The sequence below is a fragment of the Myxocyprinus asiaticus genome, chromosome 44 (assembly GCF_019703515.2).
Source record: "Myxocyprinus asiaticus isolate MX2 ecotype Aquarium Trade chromosome 44, UBuf_Myxa_2, whole genome shotgun sequence".
NCBI classification, from domain to species: Eukaryota; Metazoa; Chordata; class Actinopteri; order Cypriniformes; family Catostomidae; genus Myxocyprinus; species Myxocyprinus asiaticus.
In genome coordinates, this window is record NC_059387.1 from 17,209,096 (window position 1) to 17,228,448 (window position 19,353).

Below are 19,353 nucleotides of genomic sequence, written 5' to 3' on the forward strand. Positions count from 1 at the left end.
TGATCAGCGGGAGAGTGAGATAAAGAGAAGCCAGAGAAGCCAGTTCGGGAGAGAGAGAGATGCAAGCGGCTATGTTGTGTGTGTGTCCTTATGTTTTATGTAGGTTTAAGTTTATGTTTACCATTAAAATGTATGTTGACATCCTTATACAGTTACATTATAAGGATGGGCAAGGAGGCGGCGGGAACCGGCTGAAGAGTCAACATAAAGTTTATGTTGGCACTGATCAGCTAATTCAGCGCCGGCCATGCAGCCTCACAGCCCAGCCACGCCCTCCTCCTTGTCACACAGAGGTTACGTGCAAAGAATTGGATTTTGCTTTGTTGAACCTTTAAAACAAAATGTATAGCTTAAAATAAAATTAATAGGGATGACAGATGGGTAAAAATATAGATTTTCTGATTAATCGCGATCTTCATTTGAACGATCCCGATATAGATTCTTAAAATCCCAAGATCGATCTTTTACTCTATGCAAAGTTCAGTGCAGAGATCCTTTCACTGTGTGCTGAGAGTAAAGGTTAGGTTTGACTCGTTCAGAGTAATGTGCGTCCAAAGATGAGATCCACACAATCCATTTGTCATTGAATAATATCCCTTTCTGTTCTTTAGAGTCGGTTGATCAAAAACAACAACAAAAAAAGAAACATTTAATTCTAATCACACATAGCACAGATGCAGTAAAGTAATGTGACTCCACTCTCGTAATGTGTGCTCAACCAGAACATTTTCTGTGAGATGCTTGCTGAACTGCCACCATTCTTAAAGAGACTTTTTAGCACTTGTTCTACATATTAATGTAAATACTTGAAAATAGTACAAATCATGCATGTAAATGATAAACATGTAACAAAATATATACAGTATATGTAATAGAAGTAGACCAATACATCGATTATACTGATTAATCAATGCTGATAGTTGCTTTTTGGAACTATCGTTGTCGACAAAAATCTATGGCGATTGTTGCCGATAGTTTTTTTTCATCATTTTGCCATTTCAGAATAAGAGTCCCCGGTGTGTTTCAGGCTTTTATATACTTAAAAGTTCAACGTTATGCACCAAAAAAAAAAATAAAAAATGGGGGGATTTTGGTTAAACAATAAACTACATCTGGGATTTTATTCATTTAGGACTCTTTGTCTGTGCCGTCATAGCGAGGAAAATGTAAGATTGTTTTTACATTCTATAAATCAGTTTTAAAAACTATCGGCTGATTAATCATTATCGACCTTTCCCATCACCTTAGTTATCGGTATAATCAAAATACACTATCAGTCGACCTTTAATATGTAATATATGCAATTTCAAGACATATTTATTGACGGAATACCTGGAATTTGTACAATTTTAAATAACAACAATGTGACCAAAATTATGAAAATCTAATGATAAAATAACATTTGAGAAATATGAATAACAACTGCAATAAATAAAATGTGGGTAGACAAATATATACTTTGAACAATCAAATATACACTCTCTCTCTTCAAAATGCATCAGTATCTGTGTGTACCTACTGCAAGACCCCTGGGTATTTAAAACCATGGTATGCATCTCTACACCCCTCTAATTTTACGGTGCACTTGAATTTCACCCCCTGCATGCGACCTGCTTTCAGGACATGGGACAAACAAGCTTCTACCCGCCCCAGGGATTGGCTGGTCCTCCTCAGGCCACTGGCCCATTTTGAGAAAAGCTGAGTGTGAGGAGGAGGAGGGTGTGGCCGGGCCGTGAGGCTGCACGGCCGGCGCAGAATCATCTGATCAGCTGGAGAGCAAGATAAAAGGGAGCCAGAGACGCCAGTTCGAGAGAGAGAGAGAGAGAGAGAGAGAGAGAGAGATGCATGTGGCCGCGTTGTGTGTCCTTATGTTTTATGTTGGTTTAAGTTTATGTTTACCCTGGCGGACGGAACCGCTCCTCCCCTTCTTCGGTGGACAGCAGCAGTTCCTCCGGCTCTCAGCGGCCAGCAGTGACCCCTCCGTCCCCAGGCAGTCGGCAGCGGTGAGGACTCCACAAAAGCGCATCCCTCCTCCCTCCCGGGTTTCAGCACCACTGTAACAGTATAAGGATGGGCAAGGAGGAGGCGGGAACCGGCTGAACAGTCAACATAAAGTTTAATGGTAAACATAAACCAACATAAAACATAAGGACACACAATGCGGCCGTGTGCGTCTCTCTCTCTCTTGAACTGGCGTCTCCGGCTCCCATTTATCTCGCTCTCCCGCTGATCAGCTGATTCAGTGTTGACCGTGCAGCTTCACGGCCCAGCCACACCCTCCTCCTCGTCACACTGACATATATTACTGACCTGAGACCAGTTTTGTGATTTTGCATATAATGGTTATGATGGGGATATTGGTACCAAAGACTGCCTCCAGATCACTGCAAAAGGTCCACTTTCACCCGGAGCTATTTGCGGAATCTCTGCTACATTTGCTGACACCGTTTTGCTGTGAGCTGATGTTGGCAATTGGAATGTGGCCACCTCTCTCTCTTTCTTTCTATGCAAACCTCTCCTTCCTACATTTTATTAGAGATATTTGCATTTGATTCACTGAGCAAAAAACTGCCCCCCAAAGATGCTATAACAGAAAACTAGGTCCTGTAACTGCTAACCATCACATTTTTGCCATCATTAGTTTATGTTAAATAGTTCATAAAACATCATAAAGGCTGCATGCATAATACTTATAAAAGTATATTTAACAATATGAAATACTAAATAGGAAAAAGCTGTTTAAGAGAGTTTTAGATGGAGTATAGCATGCAGAACATTTCAACTAACCGCATGCATTATGTATTAACCATATACTGCAGACCACTTAGTAAAATACACTTCAAATAAGCTGTCAGATGGTTAAATATAGTGTTAGCATACCTAAAATTGCATACAATTAGCACAGTGTTTCATTTACATACAGTACTGTGCAAAAGGCTTAGGTACATAAGATGTTTCACAAAAAGATTTGTCTTAAGATGGTTATTTATATCTTCAGCTTTAATGTGTCAATAGGAAATATAAATGCTAGACTCCCAAATATTCCTTTTGCAAATATAATAGAATAGAAGAACAGGGAGCTCTGCAACAGATGGCATGGCTCCCACAAAGCCCCCCACTGAACATTGAGTCAGTCTGGGATTACATGAAGAGACAGAAGCAGTTGAGACAGCCTAAATAGACAGAAGGACTGAGGTGAATTCTCCAAGAAGCTTGGAACATCCCAACAGCCAAGAAAAACTGTGTACCTAGGAGAATTGGTGCTGTTTTGAAGGCAAAGGTGGTCACACTAAATATTGATTTAGCTTTAATTTATGTTTACTGGACTTTGTATGACATTAATTGATCAATGAAAACTATTTATGGCATTATTTCTGAAGAAATCATCACTATGCAACATTTTTTCACAAGTGCCTAAAACTTTTGCACAGTACTGTATATGCATCAGATATTGCATATATGTAAATGTGGCCTTGTGCTACTTGCATACATTGTGCTGGGTACCCAACAGAATGTGGAATTACATGGACATAATTAATGGCTTGCTAAAATAAAACAACAAAACATTAATTTATCCCAGTTTTGTTGATTTGTAAATAAGTTGAAAGTATAAGGGACACAATAATCTACATAAACATGGTGACAGGAATTCAGTCGGCCATTGTAAATATGAACGTGTTGATATAGTGGCATTTTGTTTACATATTCGACTGCATTGCTCAAAGGAGACCGATGGCACTAAATCGGCCTTACTGTTTAGGACTCTAGGTCAGCCAGCAAAATGTCAGTATATTAAATCTGGAAAAAGAGCTTCAGCACCACAAAACATGCTTTTTCTTGTTTAAAACGAGAACAGCGCTCCTGAATGAATCTGTGCTTTGAACATGAACAAAGCAAATGTGCAGAGAAAAGAAACATAGAAAAACCTTACAACACAAGAAGACACGCTCTGACACAACATCACTTCATGGATTCACTCCAAAATGACATAGAGCAACTGAATGCTATTTTGCAATGAAATATGGATTCAGTAGATGGATGGATGGATGGATGGATGGAAAACAAAGATAGGTGCTAAGTAGAGTGAACTGTCGAAATCAATTTTTATTAAATGGAATATACCATGGACATTCGGCCTGGATTAGCTCTGAAATCTCTTTTTGACACTTTAAGTGGAAGTCATTGCTGATTTCAAGCACTCTTGATATCACCTGCCCACAGTCCTCCTAGATAACTTGAGTGTATGCAAGCATGAATGTATGCTTGTGACTTTGCTGTGGTTTTATTTATAGCAAACCTTGACTGGAATTCCATACTATTCTTATTATTCTAGCGGTATATAGAATAAAATCCATATGACCTTCTTTCTTCCAAGGAACACAAAAGGAGATGTTAGGCAGAATGTTAGTTTATTTTCATTGCATCTTTTTGCCATGCAATAAAAGTGAATTTAGTGTTATTTTGTGTTCCACAGAAGACAGTCAGTCATATGGGTTTAGAACAACATGAAGGTGAGTAAAGGATGATAGAATTTTGATTTTTGGGTGAACTACACCTTTAAGACTAAGAATTTAGCATTGATCATTAAATAAACACCTGTTTATTTTAATGTTCACCAATTATCTTTTCATGTTTACCTTATCATGTTTTCAAATGCTTTGTTTTAGCAAAGGTGTGCATCCTTTGGACCCTTTCAATGAAATCTGCATCCTTTCATGGTTATCTTGTGATCAGCGTGGAGTAATCACATTGCTCTTGCTATCTCATTTTCACTCTTTATTAAATAAAATATTTAAATGAACAGGAAGTAGGAGCGAACCATCTGCCAGGGCGAGCAGTACACTTCTATTGCGGAAAAGCAGTGCATGCTGGCATGATGACTGGATGTGGTTGCCATGCCAACGCTACAGCACTCTGGTAGGTGCTTCTACACATCATCTGGCCCTGTGTTAACAAATAGCATTTACAAATCAAGCGGAATAAAGACAGCTATAGCAAACATGATCACATATACTCATTTAACACGTACCCACACACACACACACACACAAACGCAAATACACATCTTCCAGAAGAGTAGGATACTGCGTGTTGTACGTTCAAGTGAAAGCTTTGTAAGCCTAAACATACGCTCACATCGGTTGAGGAACTTGAAGTCTCTTGCACAACATTCACAGAAACCTGTTAGAAGACAGGTCACATCGCCTGGCAACAGAATACATCAAGCTCCAGCTGCAATTTTAATTAGGGCAGAACCGTTTCCTGCCCCTCGAAACCCTGCTTTCTTTCCTTCCATTCAGAAGCATGCAGTTGATACAGACAGGTGAAGTGGGCCCGTTTTCCAGCCACTGACTTAATTCATGAGCAAACAAATCCATATGGCCCAAACACACAATTCGTACTCTAGCATACATCTTATATTACAATCTAGGTTAAAAGGAATCATTAAAAAGTTCACTTGTTAATCTAATTATGTTGCTGTTCACTTGTGCAATATCAAAGCAAGGTTTTCGTATTCCATATGGCACTGTACTGATTCATATATTCATATTGGGTCATATAGGGCTATACAAGCTTTAAGCTCTCAGATAAGCACATAGGATTTTAACCCTACTGAATGATCTAATGTTCTTAGAATAAAGGTGATGGCATTAAACAAAGGCCAGAGATATTCGTAAAGCACTAGGAAGTGAATACAGATCATTGGGATTAGTTTTAGCACATTTTAGGACTAGTTTACACAAAAATGAAACTTTTGTCAACATTTACTCTTCCTCATGTCTTTGGAGATCTTTCCTTTTCAGGAGGAACAAAAAAGAGCAATGTTGAAGAATGTACTCTCTTTTCCTTATATTGAATGTGAATGGGGACTTTAGCTGTCAAGCTCCAAAATGATAAAAAAGCACCATTAAAATAGCATAAAAGTAGTCCAAATGACTTATGCAATATATTTCAAGTCTTCTGAAGATATACGACAGTTTTGTATTAGAAACAGACCGAAATTTAGAACATCTTCCTTTCAGCTGTAGCTCTCAAATCAAACCTGAATTTCAGTCTGTTGTTCACACAATGCTACTGTATGGCATGTGAAGATTTAGAATAAAGTGCAAAAGTTGCATTAAACTGTTTTATGATCTGTTATGGTACACACACACACATACAAAAAAATCTGTGATTCGAAAATACAAAATTATCAGACTAATTTAAATGTTTTTCAAGTGTGTAGCAGATATAAAAAATTGGATGGCATTTAATTTTAAGTTAAATGCTGATAATAATGTTGTTAGAATTGGTTATGATAGCACTTAGTTAGGTTATCCCAAATATTCAGCAGGTAGTGAAAAATTTGGGCGTCTATTTTGATACAAATTAAAATTTTAAAATCAAGTCAGTTAAGGAACATTTACAAGGTTAGGCATGTCTTGAGTTTTTGGTATACAGTGAAGCTTATACATGCTTTTAATGTGTCTCGCCTTGATTACTGTAATGCCTCATTTTCAACTTTAAATCAACACACTTTAGCACGGCTACAATCAGTGTAAAATGCTGCAGCTAGACTTTTGACACTAATTAGGTATTCAAATCATATTACTCTAGTTTTAGCTAGTGGTCGACCGATATATCGCCAAGGCTGATAAACTGGCCAATATTCGGAATTGTTTAATTATCGGCATCAGCTGATAAATTTTCCCATTTGGCCGATTTGTTTCTTGAGGGCACTGAGAATCGCCTGTTGCATGTGAAGCGACTGAGACATGTAAACGACCAGTCACGGCTCGTTTTGTTGTTACGTGTCATCGTGTTACTACAATAATAGACTAGTGTGCAACACAGTCTCATTTAAATGACCCACATATCAGAGCCACAGCAGATGTGTTTGAGCTCATAATGTTAAAGTGCCCGCCCGTTTCATTCTACCTCTCTCTCCTCAACAGTTCCCTGTAACTTTTAACTGTCTTGTCTAATGATAAAAAGGCAAATATCAAAAAAATAATATCATATACCATCAGCAAATATATGCATATCTTGTTTAAACAGATGTAATAAACCAACCTCACACAACCTCAGCAGATCCAGCATCCTGTGGAGCGCTCATAAATCTTCCTCTGAAGCACATATTCTAACAGACTCTCCTCAACAGTTCCCTGTAACTTTTCTAATGATAAAAGGCAAATATCAATACAAATTCTATTATATACCGTCTGCAATTATGCAGATATCTCGTTTAAACAGATGTCATTCATGAACCTCACAAAAATCCAGCGTTTTCTTCCCGTCGAGCGCTCATCTAATATCTTCCTCTGAAGCGCATATTCCATCTGCAAGAATCAAAAACTTCAAGCTCAGAATCAAAAGTTCCTCTGATTCATGATGGTCAGTCTGTGGCAATCCAAGCAGGAGATCTAGGCCGTTTAAACTGTCAGAAGATTGCAGCTCGTGTTGGATACACATGAGCGCGTGACTCAAAGTAAAAGTGCTTCACATGTGCTATGAGTCAATGTCTTATTCACTATGCACTGTATGGCAATTGGTTTGATTCGGTATTTTTTGAGAAAATATGATTGCTAACGTGGACATGCCACCATGGTTGCTGGACTATTGTGTGTACTGTTATTTCCTTCTTCCTAATATATTAACAACTTCTTCATGTGCAAATAAATTACAAAAATTTGATGAATAAACAGAAATCAGAAGAACCTACCATTTAAAATAAAAAAAATTTTTAGATTCTTTTTTACAAAGTTAAAGTTTATTGAGAAATTGAGTAAATATAGTGCTAAATAAGAGTTTATTCCTTTTTTTTTTTTTTTTTAGCAATTTTATGTTCAATTGTATGATATATCAGCATTGTTTCGGCCTATTGGCCACCCTGCTCGATATCGGCATCGGCCATTAAAAAACCCATATCGGTCGATCACTAGTTTTAGCTACTTTGCATTGGTTACCAATACATTTTAGGGTTGATTTTAAGATTTTATTGATTGCATATAAGGCATTACCTGGTCTGGCACAAGAATATTTAGCAGAACATTTAAGACCTAACGAAACATCTTAGATCTTCTTGTCGTGAACTGTTGGCTGTTCCAAGATCCAGATACAAAACTAAAGGTGATAGAGCCTTTATAGTGAAGGCCCACGATTATGGAACAGCCTGCCCAGGGATATTAGATTTGCTGAATCTGTGTCTGTATTTAAGTCTCGTTTAAAAACTCATTTGTATAGACTTGCTTTTATTACTATATGAATGTGTTGTGTTTTACAAAGTGTGTCTTGATTTTATGTTTTGTGAAGCACTGTCACGTTTATGTGTTTTGGTTCATGTTTTTCATGTCTTTTATTTTCAAGTTTATTTTCCTGTTCATGTCATGTGATTTCCTGTTCCCTCATGTGATCTTGTCATGTGTTTCCCCTGTTCATTTGTCTTGTTTTCATTGGTTCTTTGTTTGATTACTTTGTTATTAGTCTTGTCTTTTCATTGGTTTAAGTTCATTTAGTCTTGTTATCTTGTTTATTAATTTAGTCTTGTGATTGATTGTCTAGTTTACTTGTAACCCATGTCCTTGTATTTAAGCCCTCATGTTTGCCATTGTCTGGTATGAGGTATTGTGAATGTAAATTTGTTGTTTTGGCCAAGCCAAGCCAAGCCAAGCCAGGCCAGGCCAGGGTGTAGGTTAGGGTTAGGGTTAGGGGGTTAGGGTTAGGGTTAGGATGGGGTTAGGGTGTAGGGTTAAGGTTAGGGTTAGTTAGGGTTAGGGTTAGGGTTAGGTTAGGGTTAAGCCAAGCCAAGCCAAGCCAAGCCAAGCCAGGCCAAGCCAAGCCAAGCCAAGCCAAGCCAAGCCAGGCCAGGCCAAGCCAAGCCAAGCCAAGCCAGGCCAAGCCAGGTCTAGTTTCATGTCAATTAGTTTATGTTCACGTTTATAGTTAGGGTTTTTTTGGGATTCCACATTTGTAAATAAAACTGCACTTGGGTTCATCACGTCATCGTCTCTTCGTCTGCCTGTTGACAACATTGTTACAAGCACTTTGTGCTTAATTGATAATAGGTGCTATAAAAAAATGTCAGAAAGGTTTGTAATGACAGACATGTGCTGTTCCTGATTTTTACTCTTCACTGAGATCTATCTGTTATTAATGTCATGTTGTTTCAAAAGGGAGGGTGAGGTTGGGGAGGTCGCATGTCAAAGCTGGCAGATGCCAAACTAATCTTTGCTTTAAACGCGATTGATATTATGCAAATTGCAATAATTTGTCTTATTTAAAACAGAGCTGACATTCTAATCACCCAGCAATGGACCCTACTAACTAATTACAGCTGTGGCAACATTAAGAGTGAAACTAAAATGTTATCGTGCGTGCTTTCCGTTTTCACCACAGTTTTAATTTACATGTCCTAATTCCAGGAGGCATTAATTAAAAATATGAATGCTGCGTCTATCAGTCTTTTTATGTGATGCTCATATTAAGCTCTGGTCAGGGGACTGTCGGAGAGTTCGGCATCAGCATGTTTAATTTTAGTGGTCGGGCTGTGCTGGAGGGTACAGTGGCTCTCACATGGGCCTGCGTTGAGCTGGATGTGGACAGGCTCCTCACTCATAACCTGTCAACATTAAGTAAACAGATGAGCAGGATTGGGCAACTCAGGTGACAAACGGTTTGTCGAAACAATCATTTTGTTCTTTCCTGCAGGTAGAAATCGCCAAGAGATTTTACACACACACTGTAAAAAACTGTGTAGCAGAGCAATCTTGATTCTGAGCCTTCTCTGAAACCACAGCCTAAATTTCATGGTCTAATATTTTAGAACAACATGTCTGATTAGATATTTAAAAATTAATCTCCAAAAGTTATTTTACCTTTCCTGGCCAATTGACTCATTGTGTGTGTGTGTGTGTGTGTGTGTGTGTGTGTGTGTGTGTTTATCTGTGAGCTTGTATGCGAGTATAGAACAAAGGCAGATGAGGTCATTGTTGCAATTGACGATAAACATATGTGAACTCTATTGGCACGAAAGACAGATGACAGCCAGGCAGTGATGGGCTACTGTATCAACTGCTGCTGGCTTATGTATTTCTGTCCAGAGCTGATAAGTTGACTCCATCCTTGCCTTATTTAGTCAGTTGGAGTTCTGTGCTGCTGACACACCAGTGCATAAGAGAGAGAGAGACAGAGAGAGGGGGAGAGAGACAGTGCACAGGTCTGTATGTTGATTGAGCATTTAAACACTACTCTACTGCCACCTGTTTTTGGTGACTGACTAATATCAAGGGGAGCTGAGTGTGATGGGAGAAGAGGGTGTGAGAAAGGTGGGCAGAAGAAGTGAAGGGCTCTTCTACCTCTCTCAGTCTATCATTCATAATCACTAGCATAGCCAGGGGAGCAGCAGGCATCTTCTGAAAGCATACAATCGGTTTTGGTGAGAAACTACCCGACGTTCTCCATGCGAGAACTTGCATGGTTAAACGCTAAAAACAACTCATGAATGTGCAACGGACGTCAAGAATTTCACTGATATATGACTTAAATTTCAGGTTTAAATCCAACCTATAGTCTCATAGAATGAACTTTACTATAACTACATTTTTGCAAACTGACTTTTACGTGCCGAATTCTACATTTCGTCGCAGTTTCCTGGTGAAATTAACACATTGTTGAGGCACTACAACAATTAACTGTCATACAAAGCATGACTAAAACGGCTGATAATGACTTTATAAACACTTATTTCTTTGCACTATTACTCACACACAGCTATGTTATGATAAAAACACTTTTACTGTAGAGCATCATCTGAAAAACTATACATTTTAACGCTTGTATTACAGACTCATCAACATTTACACACTTATTCCAGTGTGATTAGCTTCCATGGTAGCTCACCTGATAGACTGGAATTTGGACTCTGAAGTACATGGTTTGAGACCAGTCAAACACACAATCTGACACGTGAGACGAGATTGTCATAGAAGCGACACGAAATGATGTGGTTGCTTCAGAAAATGTGCTTTTCATTTCTCATTTTGTTTTTGGTCACTATCGGTTAGGTTTAGACATGAGTAAGGATGTCTGTTTTGTGTTTCTTCACATTTGATTTTAGATCACTATTGGTTAGGTTTAGGTTAAAGTATGTTTTACTCAATAAAACCTAATATTGGCCTTATGACACCATTTCACTTACTTTTGGCGCCCCCTGCTGGGAATTTTACTTGGAAACTGCAGCCAGATGTGTAATAAGGCACGGAATTTCGTTTTGCAAAAATGTAGCCTCAGTCACGTAATGTTCATGAGACCAGGTTGTTTAAATCATGTCATCATTATGATAAACCTATTTATGATACTTTGGGAACCTTTTTTAAGCTTTAAAATGAGGCACTATACACTGCCATTGTATTGCGATATTAATTAAAACATACTGTATCCTTATGTGTTGTGTAAAACATTTAGGCCTAGGTAAACTATCCCTTTAAAGCTTCTCCCGATATTGTGTACAACCAGTCAAAATGTAAACACCGTTTTCTTTTCTAAAATACTGTCTTACCCTGATGTGAACCTGTAATATTATGTAATTGCCCTGACACAAAATTTATCATGTTTCCTTTCACAGTTAACCCAAGCACACAGCTTAACCTTTCACACTAACCCCTTGAAAAGCAGAATCTGTTGACCACAGCAAGGGCAGTGTCCCTGAAGGGGAAGGGGGGTCCACAGGGATTATATTTACGAGCCTTTGAGGGGGACATGGTCCAGGCAGGAGTAAGGGATAGTGTGGACTTTATACTCATAAGTGTATTACTGTATCAATTTACTAAAGCCATGCTACCCAGCCAAGAGTGTAGCCTGCAAACAAGCTCTTGCTCAGCTGTAATGCAAGTAATACATAGTAAAATGGCTTTACTTTAATTTCATAGCACTGGTAATGACCCTGTAGCATGAGTCCTGTAACCCTGACCCACTGCTCAGTGAGTGAGAGGTGTAACCACAGAAGACAGGCCACTCCTGAGGGACAAATGCCAGATACTCAGTTCAGGGCACCATGCACACAAACATGCTATGCTATGTTCTGAGTGCATGTTGCATTCCTTTATGTATAATAACTTACACCGTTTTTAAATACACAGCTACACTAAATAGAGTGAAACTGGAAACAGCCTGCAAGTGCCACTTAAATCAACAAGCCTCAGTTAGCCTACAGTGTATGACCCCTTTGAACATATTGCATCATGTTATGCATTTATTGACTGATTGATCACTAGCATGTGGCCAGGACATCAAGGTCATGATACAATGGTACAACACAAATATATACATGCACGCACAGATATACAGAAAACACAAACATACATTCCCTTTTCTGTGGCCTTCAAATCAATTACTCAGGGCTGAAAGTACACATTTCCACTGCTTTTAATCAATGTTCATTACACTCATCTAAACTGCTACTCTTACAGTAGAACTAGTTTAGTGGAGTAGGGTTAAAGCTTGGCATAGCTGACAGTCTTACACAAAGGTTACAGGTGCAGTCCCAAGTAGGGGTGACCCAGAAAAAGAGGATATATGTGATTATATTCCTGCTCTATTCACTGGGGAACTCGCCTTGTAATTACTCACGTAAACCACTTTGGATTAAAAGTAAACGCTTAATAACGATCATCTAATTTATGTGTTGGCTTTGGACCAATAGTAGAAGGTAAAACCAGCAACACTTGTGTATTAAGTATTTGAAATATTTTTAAACCAACAAAGTTACAATATTAAAATATTATATTAGGAATCTTACAGGTAGGTTCAAATACAAGTTAAGCTCAATCGACAGCATTTGTGGCATAATACTGACTACCACAAAAATTAAATTCAACCTGTCCCTCCTTTTCTTTGAAAAAGCTAAATTCTGGCTTATAGTGAGGCACTTACAATGGAAGTGAATGGGGGCAATCTGAAAACATTAAAATACTCACTGTTTCAAAGGTATGGCCACAAGACGCAAACAATATGCATGTTAATATAATTTTAGTGTGATAAAATCACTTACTAACCTTTTCTAAGTAATATCCAATTTTACAACTTTGTGGCCATGACGACATAAAGCTGTAAACCCTTAAACCTCAAATGTAATGCAAAAACGATGATTTAAACAACTTAACAGCTGAAATAATACACAAGTTTTAACAGAAGAATTAATGTAAGTGCTTTTATAAAATTATAAGCTTCACATTTCTGCCTTTAAACCCTCCAAATATTAGCCCCATTTACTGCCATTGTAAATGTATATTAATTTTTTCAAAAAGTGGGGAAAATAATATATATATATATTTTTTTTGTGGTATGCCACAAATGCTGTTGATTGAGCTTAACTCGTATTTAACCCTGAATTTTTTTCTTTAAAATACTATAAACGTGTGTGTACGTTTGTGTGTCAAAATTCCAGACTTGGATAATCCCTTGACTCACTAATGGAATATGGCTGCATGTAACCTCTAATGCATGCTGGTTACATGTATGTATAGTACCTAGCTAGCCTATATGTACAGTATGTGTGCATGTGAATGTGAGCATACAAATTTTATTTCTTTGCATGCTTGTTCCATTTAACTTTTGTAATAGTTAAAATGTTTTACCAACCTGAGCTTGAAGTCTATAAGGTCTATTGAAGACTGAAGAAGATTTAGGAAGTTTGACAAAGTTTTTGTATGTTATTAAAAAATGGCACATAAAGTTGTGCATAAAGTTGTCGGTCAAAGGAAAATGGGCACGTGTGTCCCAAAGACTTGTTTAGAATGCTATGCATTTGTGAACCTTGAATAAATGGTTTACCCAGCCAGTCTGTCCAGTGCAGTTCTTGGCAAGAGAACAAACATCATAATAGTGTACTTGAGATGCATGACCCCATGACTGCTCCTTGTGCATCTGAGCTATGGACAAATAATAGACACCAATCCTTTAAAAGGTTGCTTGCACAACTTGAAAACTCAACAACAGGCTTCCTGACAAACCATTTGATAAGACGAATCAAAGAATAGCTGTTAAATACACTGATATGTGAACATTGTTGGTGTCTGAAGCTAAGTCTAAAAATAGTAATATGACATATGGTTAATGAATGATATGTAAATAGTTTCCCCAATGCAGCCATACGTCTGAACCATGCAGACATCCCAGCTTAACAGTACATGCAGTAACAATCTTGTGAATGTTACAGAAGCCTTGATCACTGAAGCATGAAAGCCATCATGATTGCAAATGATATTTTACTAATTCCTGATAGCTCTACAGTTGTGTTGTTCATGCATTTCTGTTACAATGTTCAGCCAAAACCTAAAGTAAAGGGTTAGTTCACTCAAAAATTAAAATTCTGTCATCATTCACTCACCCTAATGTTGTTTCAAACCCATATGATTTTCTTTCTTCTGTGGAACTCAAAAGGAGAAGTTTAGCAGACTGTCCAAGCTGCTCTCTTCCATACAATGAAAGTGAATGGGGACCATGTGCTGCCAGGCTCCAAAATGTACTATTAAGCACCATAAAAGTAGTGCATACAACTCGTATGCTATATTTCAATATATTTCTTCTGAAGTCATTTGATAGCTTTGTGTGAGGAACAGACAGACATTTAAGTCGTTATTTAATAAAAATCTTGCTTGACAGCCATGGTAATTCTCTTTTCGTGTGTAAAAGAGCAGCTTGGACATTCTGCTATAAATTTCTCTTTTTGTGTTCCACATAAGGAGAGTCATATGGGTTTGGAATGACATGAGGGTGAGTAAATCACAGAATTTTAATTTTTGGGTGAACAATTCCTTTAATAGACACCAAACACTGTCCTACTAGGACTTTTAACCATTGAATTTTGCAGCAAAGGAGGTGCCCTACCTTGAAACTGCTATTTCCACTTTAGTTCTGGCGACAGCTGCTGCCCTTCGAGCCCCCTCCACAGCCCTGTCCACCTTCTCTTTAGTTTTGTGGTTTTTAAGTGGAATAAGCTGCTTCCTTATCCCACGCACCAATACGTTATTCTTATACTTTCCCTCCTCTTTGGTTCCATCTGGAAATATTGTGCATCCGTATCCATGCCTCTTGTTATTCATCCATTCACCTTCATACTTCAACCCGTTGGATCGCTCACTGACCCCAAACCCATTGCGTTTGTCATTCTTCCACTCGCCCATGTAGGACTCAGTGGTGGTGGCGTCCACATGGTCCTCCATAAGTATGCATTCATCAGGCGCCTCTCCATCTCCATAGCTGATTGTGGAGTTGGCATCGCTGGAGCTGATGCGGCTCATGGTGGCGTCGCTTCGCGCCGAACTCCGCTTGCTTGAGATTGATGTTTTGGAGTCTGATTTACGTAGCTGTCGGAGGCTGCCAAAAATTGACCCGCGGCGGAACAGGCCCTTTTTCTTGCCGGTGACGACTTCGGTGTCACTCTGAAAATTCAAGACAAAGCCACCACGGCTACCAACTGGTGTGTCCGGTACGGCATCCTGCAGTATGGTGCCATTGCTCTGCACACTTCTTAGGGAGGTCAGGGAGGTGCGGAGCGGAGATCGAATAATTGTGGCTATTCCATAAGGCACACTCTGGCGCACACCATAGCCGTGTCTCATGCCCCCCATCCACTGGCCTTGATAAGTGCCTTATGAAGCAGAAAAGAAAATATTAAACTCATGTGCTATGTCACTATACATTAGGCTAAGTTAAAGAACAGCACACAGTGAAGGTGTTTCATACTCTGAAGTTGGCCTAAAAGAAATAATTCATCCAAATATTTAAATTTTGCCACCATTTACTTATATTGTTCCAAACCTGGATGACATTCGTTCTCACCAAAGTAGATGTTAGGTAGAATATTATGGACACATCCAGACTTATCTATTTTCATTTGAAAATGTATGTATTTTGCACACACTGGAATGCCGTTTTCCTCCACCGAAAACAGACACTTTTGAAAATGTTCCCCATAATTGCATACTTTGGAAAAATTATGGCATTAGTGCAACTTAAAATGATTAGTGTGGATGTCCCCTCAGTCACCATTCACTTTAATTGAATGAAAAACTAAGCAGTGTCAACATTCTTTAAAATTTCTCCTGCTTTATTCCATGGAAAGTAAGGGTCTGTTCCAAAACCTAGTGAGCATCCTCCGGAGACAGCATTTTAAAGCATCATAGGCGTGCTCCCAACAAGAAGGCTGTTCCAAAAGGTACTGTAGGTATCTTAATTATGCTGCCTCTTAAGATATCTTGTTTTGGCCAGATTCTAAGGCAGCATCAGACGTATCCTTCCCCAGGTAGGCGATCCCAGAATGCACCATGATGAGCTCGCCGGAAAAATAAATCCAAGATGGCGGACGAAGCGAGATAAATTTTTATTATAAATATACTTATAATCCTTTCACTACAGAAAAGTATCAATAAACAACAGTTTAATATGACACAAAACCGACTATTTTCCCCAAAATGTGTGTGTGCTGTGCGTATTTATGCTCATTTATGCTCATAGGCTGCCGCCTATGCATTTCCAAATCACTCTCTTATGAGGCATCATTTCAGTAAGGATGCTACCATAGAAGATAGCTGCCTATGTAGGCAGGAGACAGCGAGGTAGCTCATTAAGTTTTGGAACAGACCCAATGTCTTATGGATTTGGAACAATATGAAGGTGAGTAAATGATGACAGTATTTTCATTTTTGGGTGAACTTTGCCTTTAATAATAATCTTGCATTAATATAATGAATAATAAAACAGGATTTGTCAATTCATAATTAATTACTGAATAATTATAACACCATAGGTATGGAGCTATAATTAATTGCAATGATAAATTACACAATATTGTCCAATGCCAGTGCAAATATGTAAATAGTTCCTTCAGATGACCACTTAGTCATGGCTAACTCTGGTTTTGAAGTGTGTAAGGTTGATATCAGTTTTCGTCCACCTAATCATCTCTAATGGGTGTCAGATTCTTTAGGCAGATGCTAACATCTTCAATCACAAGAAGTCTTGAGAGTCAGACTGCAATTGATTGTAAATTTGGACTGTATTTGAGATGCAAATGTTATTGCAGGGTAAAAAAAAAGGTTTTGTCAGCTAACCTTAAAATGTACTTCATGTGGTAACATCTAACTGAACTAGTTTTATTCAAATCAAAGAAATGTATGAATAAGCTATTACTGAATAAGCATGAATATCTGTTCATGTTTTCGTTTATGCCATTAGTAGTACTACTTGTATACCCCACAAAAAAGGTTAAAAAAAATACATATTTAACTGGTTGGAACAGCATACATTATGAAAATTGTATTTCAATTGTCAAAAGTTGGAACTTGTTTATGCCAAATACTATGCATAAAGACTACGTCAAACATCGTAAAGACATTTCCACTACACACTTGATCAGTGATGCGTGGCAAATCTGTCTAAAGATTACAGAGCTCATCAGTTTCACCCTAATCTGAGCTCAATCTCCAACCAGCCTCAGAGACAACCAACGCACATCTCTCAATCAGCGAGGACCTTTAGGAAACTAATGTGGCTCCATGTCATTATACAATATTTTAAGTAAATGTTGGCTGTCACTTTGCAATAGAATGCCATGCACAAATTATATTGTAGTTCAAGTTAATTAGACAATCTTGCTTCCATTAAAACAATAGTTCACCCAAAAATTCACCCTCATGCCATCACAGATGTGTATGACTCTCTTTCTTCCACAGAACATAAATAATTTTTTTTTAAGGAATATCTCAGCTCTGTAGGTCCTCACAATGCATGTGAATGGTGACCAAAATTTTGAAGCTCCAAGAAGCACATAACGGCAGTATAAAAGTAATCCATACCACTCCAGTGGTTTAATCCATGTCTTGAGAAGCGATTTAAGTGGTTTGGGGTGAGAAACAGACCAAAATATAACTCCTTTTTCACTACAAACCTTGACATCAGGAGTCTCCTTGGTGATCATGATTTGAAGCTTGATTAAAATCAAGTGTAGTCAAGCTTAAAAAATGATCATGCCTAGAGACTGCAATGGCAAAATGTACAGTGAAAAAGGAGTTAAATTTTGGTCTGTTCTTACTTAAAATCGATTGGATTGCTTCAGAAGACATGGATTAAACCACTGGAGTCATATGGATTACTTTTATGCTGCCTTTATGTGCTTTTGGAGCTTCAAAGTTTTGGTCACCATTCACCTGCATTGTATGGACCTACAGAGCTGAAATATTCTTCTAAAAATCTTCATTTCTGTTCAGCAGAAGAAAGAAAGTCACACATCTGGGATGGTATGAGGGAGAGTAAATGATGAGAGGATTTTCATTTTTGGGTGAACTATTCCTTTAAATGGCATGTGCAACCTGATATATGATGTGCATTTATGGCAAAAAACAAACATTTATTTTACACTATTCACAGTTTCTATTTACACACACCGGCAATTGCCTGTGACCTGACAGGTGGTCTCGAAAATAAACACACCAATATTTGCACTTACCACCATCCCCATAGGTCTCGACCCCGTACCCATCCTGTAGTCCATTACTCCACGTCCCATCGTATCTTGCAGGTGTATTGATGCTCTGCCGAACTCCATAGCGACCCTTGAACCCGTGACTCCACTCCCCACGATAGAGCCATTTCCCCTTGGTCTCAACACCCAGCCCGTGTCGTTTACCCTGCGACCAGTAGCCATGGTACGTGTTCCCACTGGGCCAGGTGTAAACCCCAACTATCTCAAAGCCGTGGGACCAGGAGCCGGCGTACTCGCCTTGACCCTTGGGTCCCGTGCAGATGCCTTGTCCGTGGGCTTTCCCGTCCTCCCATCCGCCACAGTAAGTGCCTCCATCGTCGAAGTCGAACCGTCCGCCCGTCATTCAGAATGCGATGCGAATAAAAACAGCCGTAACGTTGCCGCTCGCTTCTTCTTCTTCTTTTCTTTCTCTTTCATTAAATCTTCTTTTTCCAACAATGAAAATAGGACGACTGTGGGAGAATGAATCACAATGGAGATGTTTTGAGAGTATGAATGAGGAGGCAGGCTCAGCTCAGTGCATCATTACCGCCGCTGCGCTTCACCGACTCCCTCCGCTCGCAGGCGCTGCGCAGAGCAGACACAACGAGTCAGCAGCGACAGCGATGACAGACACTGCCAATCCTCACGCGTCATTACCGCGGCCCCGCCCACTTCACCCTTCTGAGCTAATTGAGAAGAAGCAGGTTGCTCGTGAGCCTTTTGAAATATCTACTGCTGGTAGAAATATGGCAAAGTTCAAATGGCAGCGCAATCTGATTCAGAAAGCGCCTCCTGTGTCACGGACAGGTGAATTTCTCTGGCAGGCTGTCGAAAAGGCTGCATTATCTTTG

The 19,353-nt window shown here is 38.9% G+C and overlaps 1 protein-coding gene across 1 annotated transcript in view; it reads right to left on the bottom strand.

Moving 5' to 3' along the window:
- jph1a (junctophilin 1a) overlaps positions 1 to 19,093 on the bottom strand; it is a 57,268-nt gene extending 38,175 nt beyond the window's left edge. The window contains exons 1-2 of the mRNA XM_051686939.1: positions 18,485 to 19,093; positions 14,866 to 15,628 (exon numbers count right to left, since the gene is read on the bottom strand). Of these exons, the coding sequence (XP_051542899.1) occupies positions 14,866 to 15,628; positions 18,485 to 18,863 (1,142 nt within the window). The 5' untranslated portion in view covers positions 18,864 to 19,093. The remainder of the gene's footprint in view (positions 1 to 14,865; positions 15,629 to 18,484) is intronic.
- Between the last annotated feature and the right edge of the window lie 260 nt (positions 19,094 to 19,353).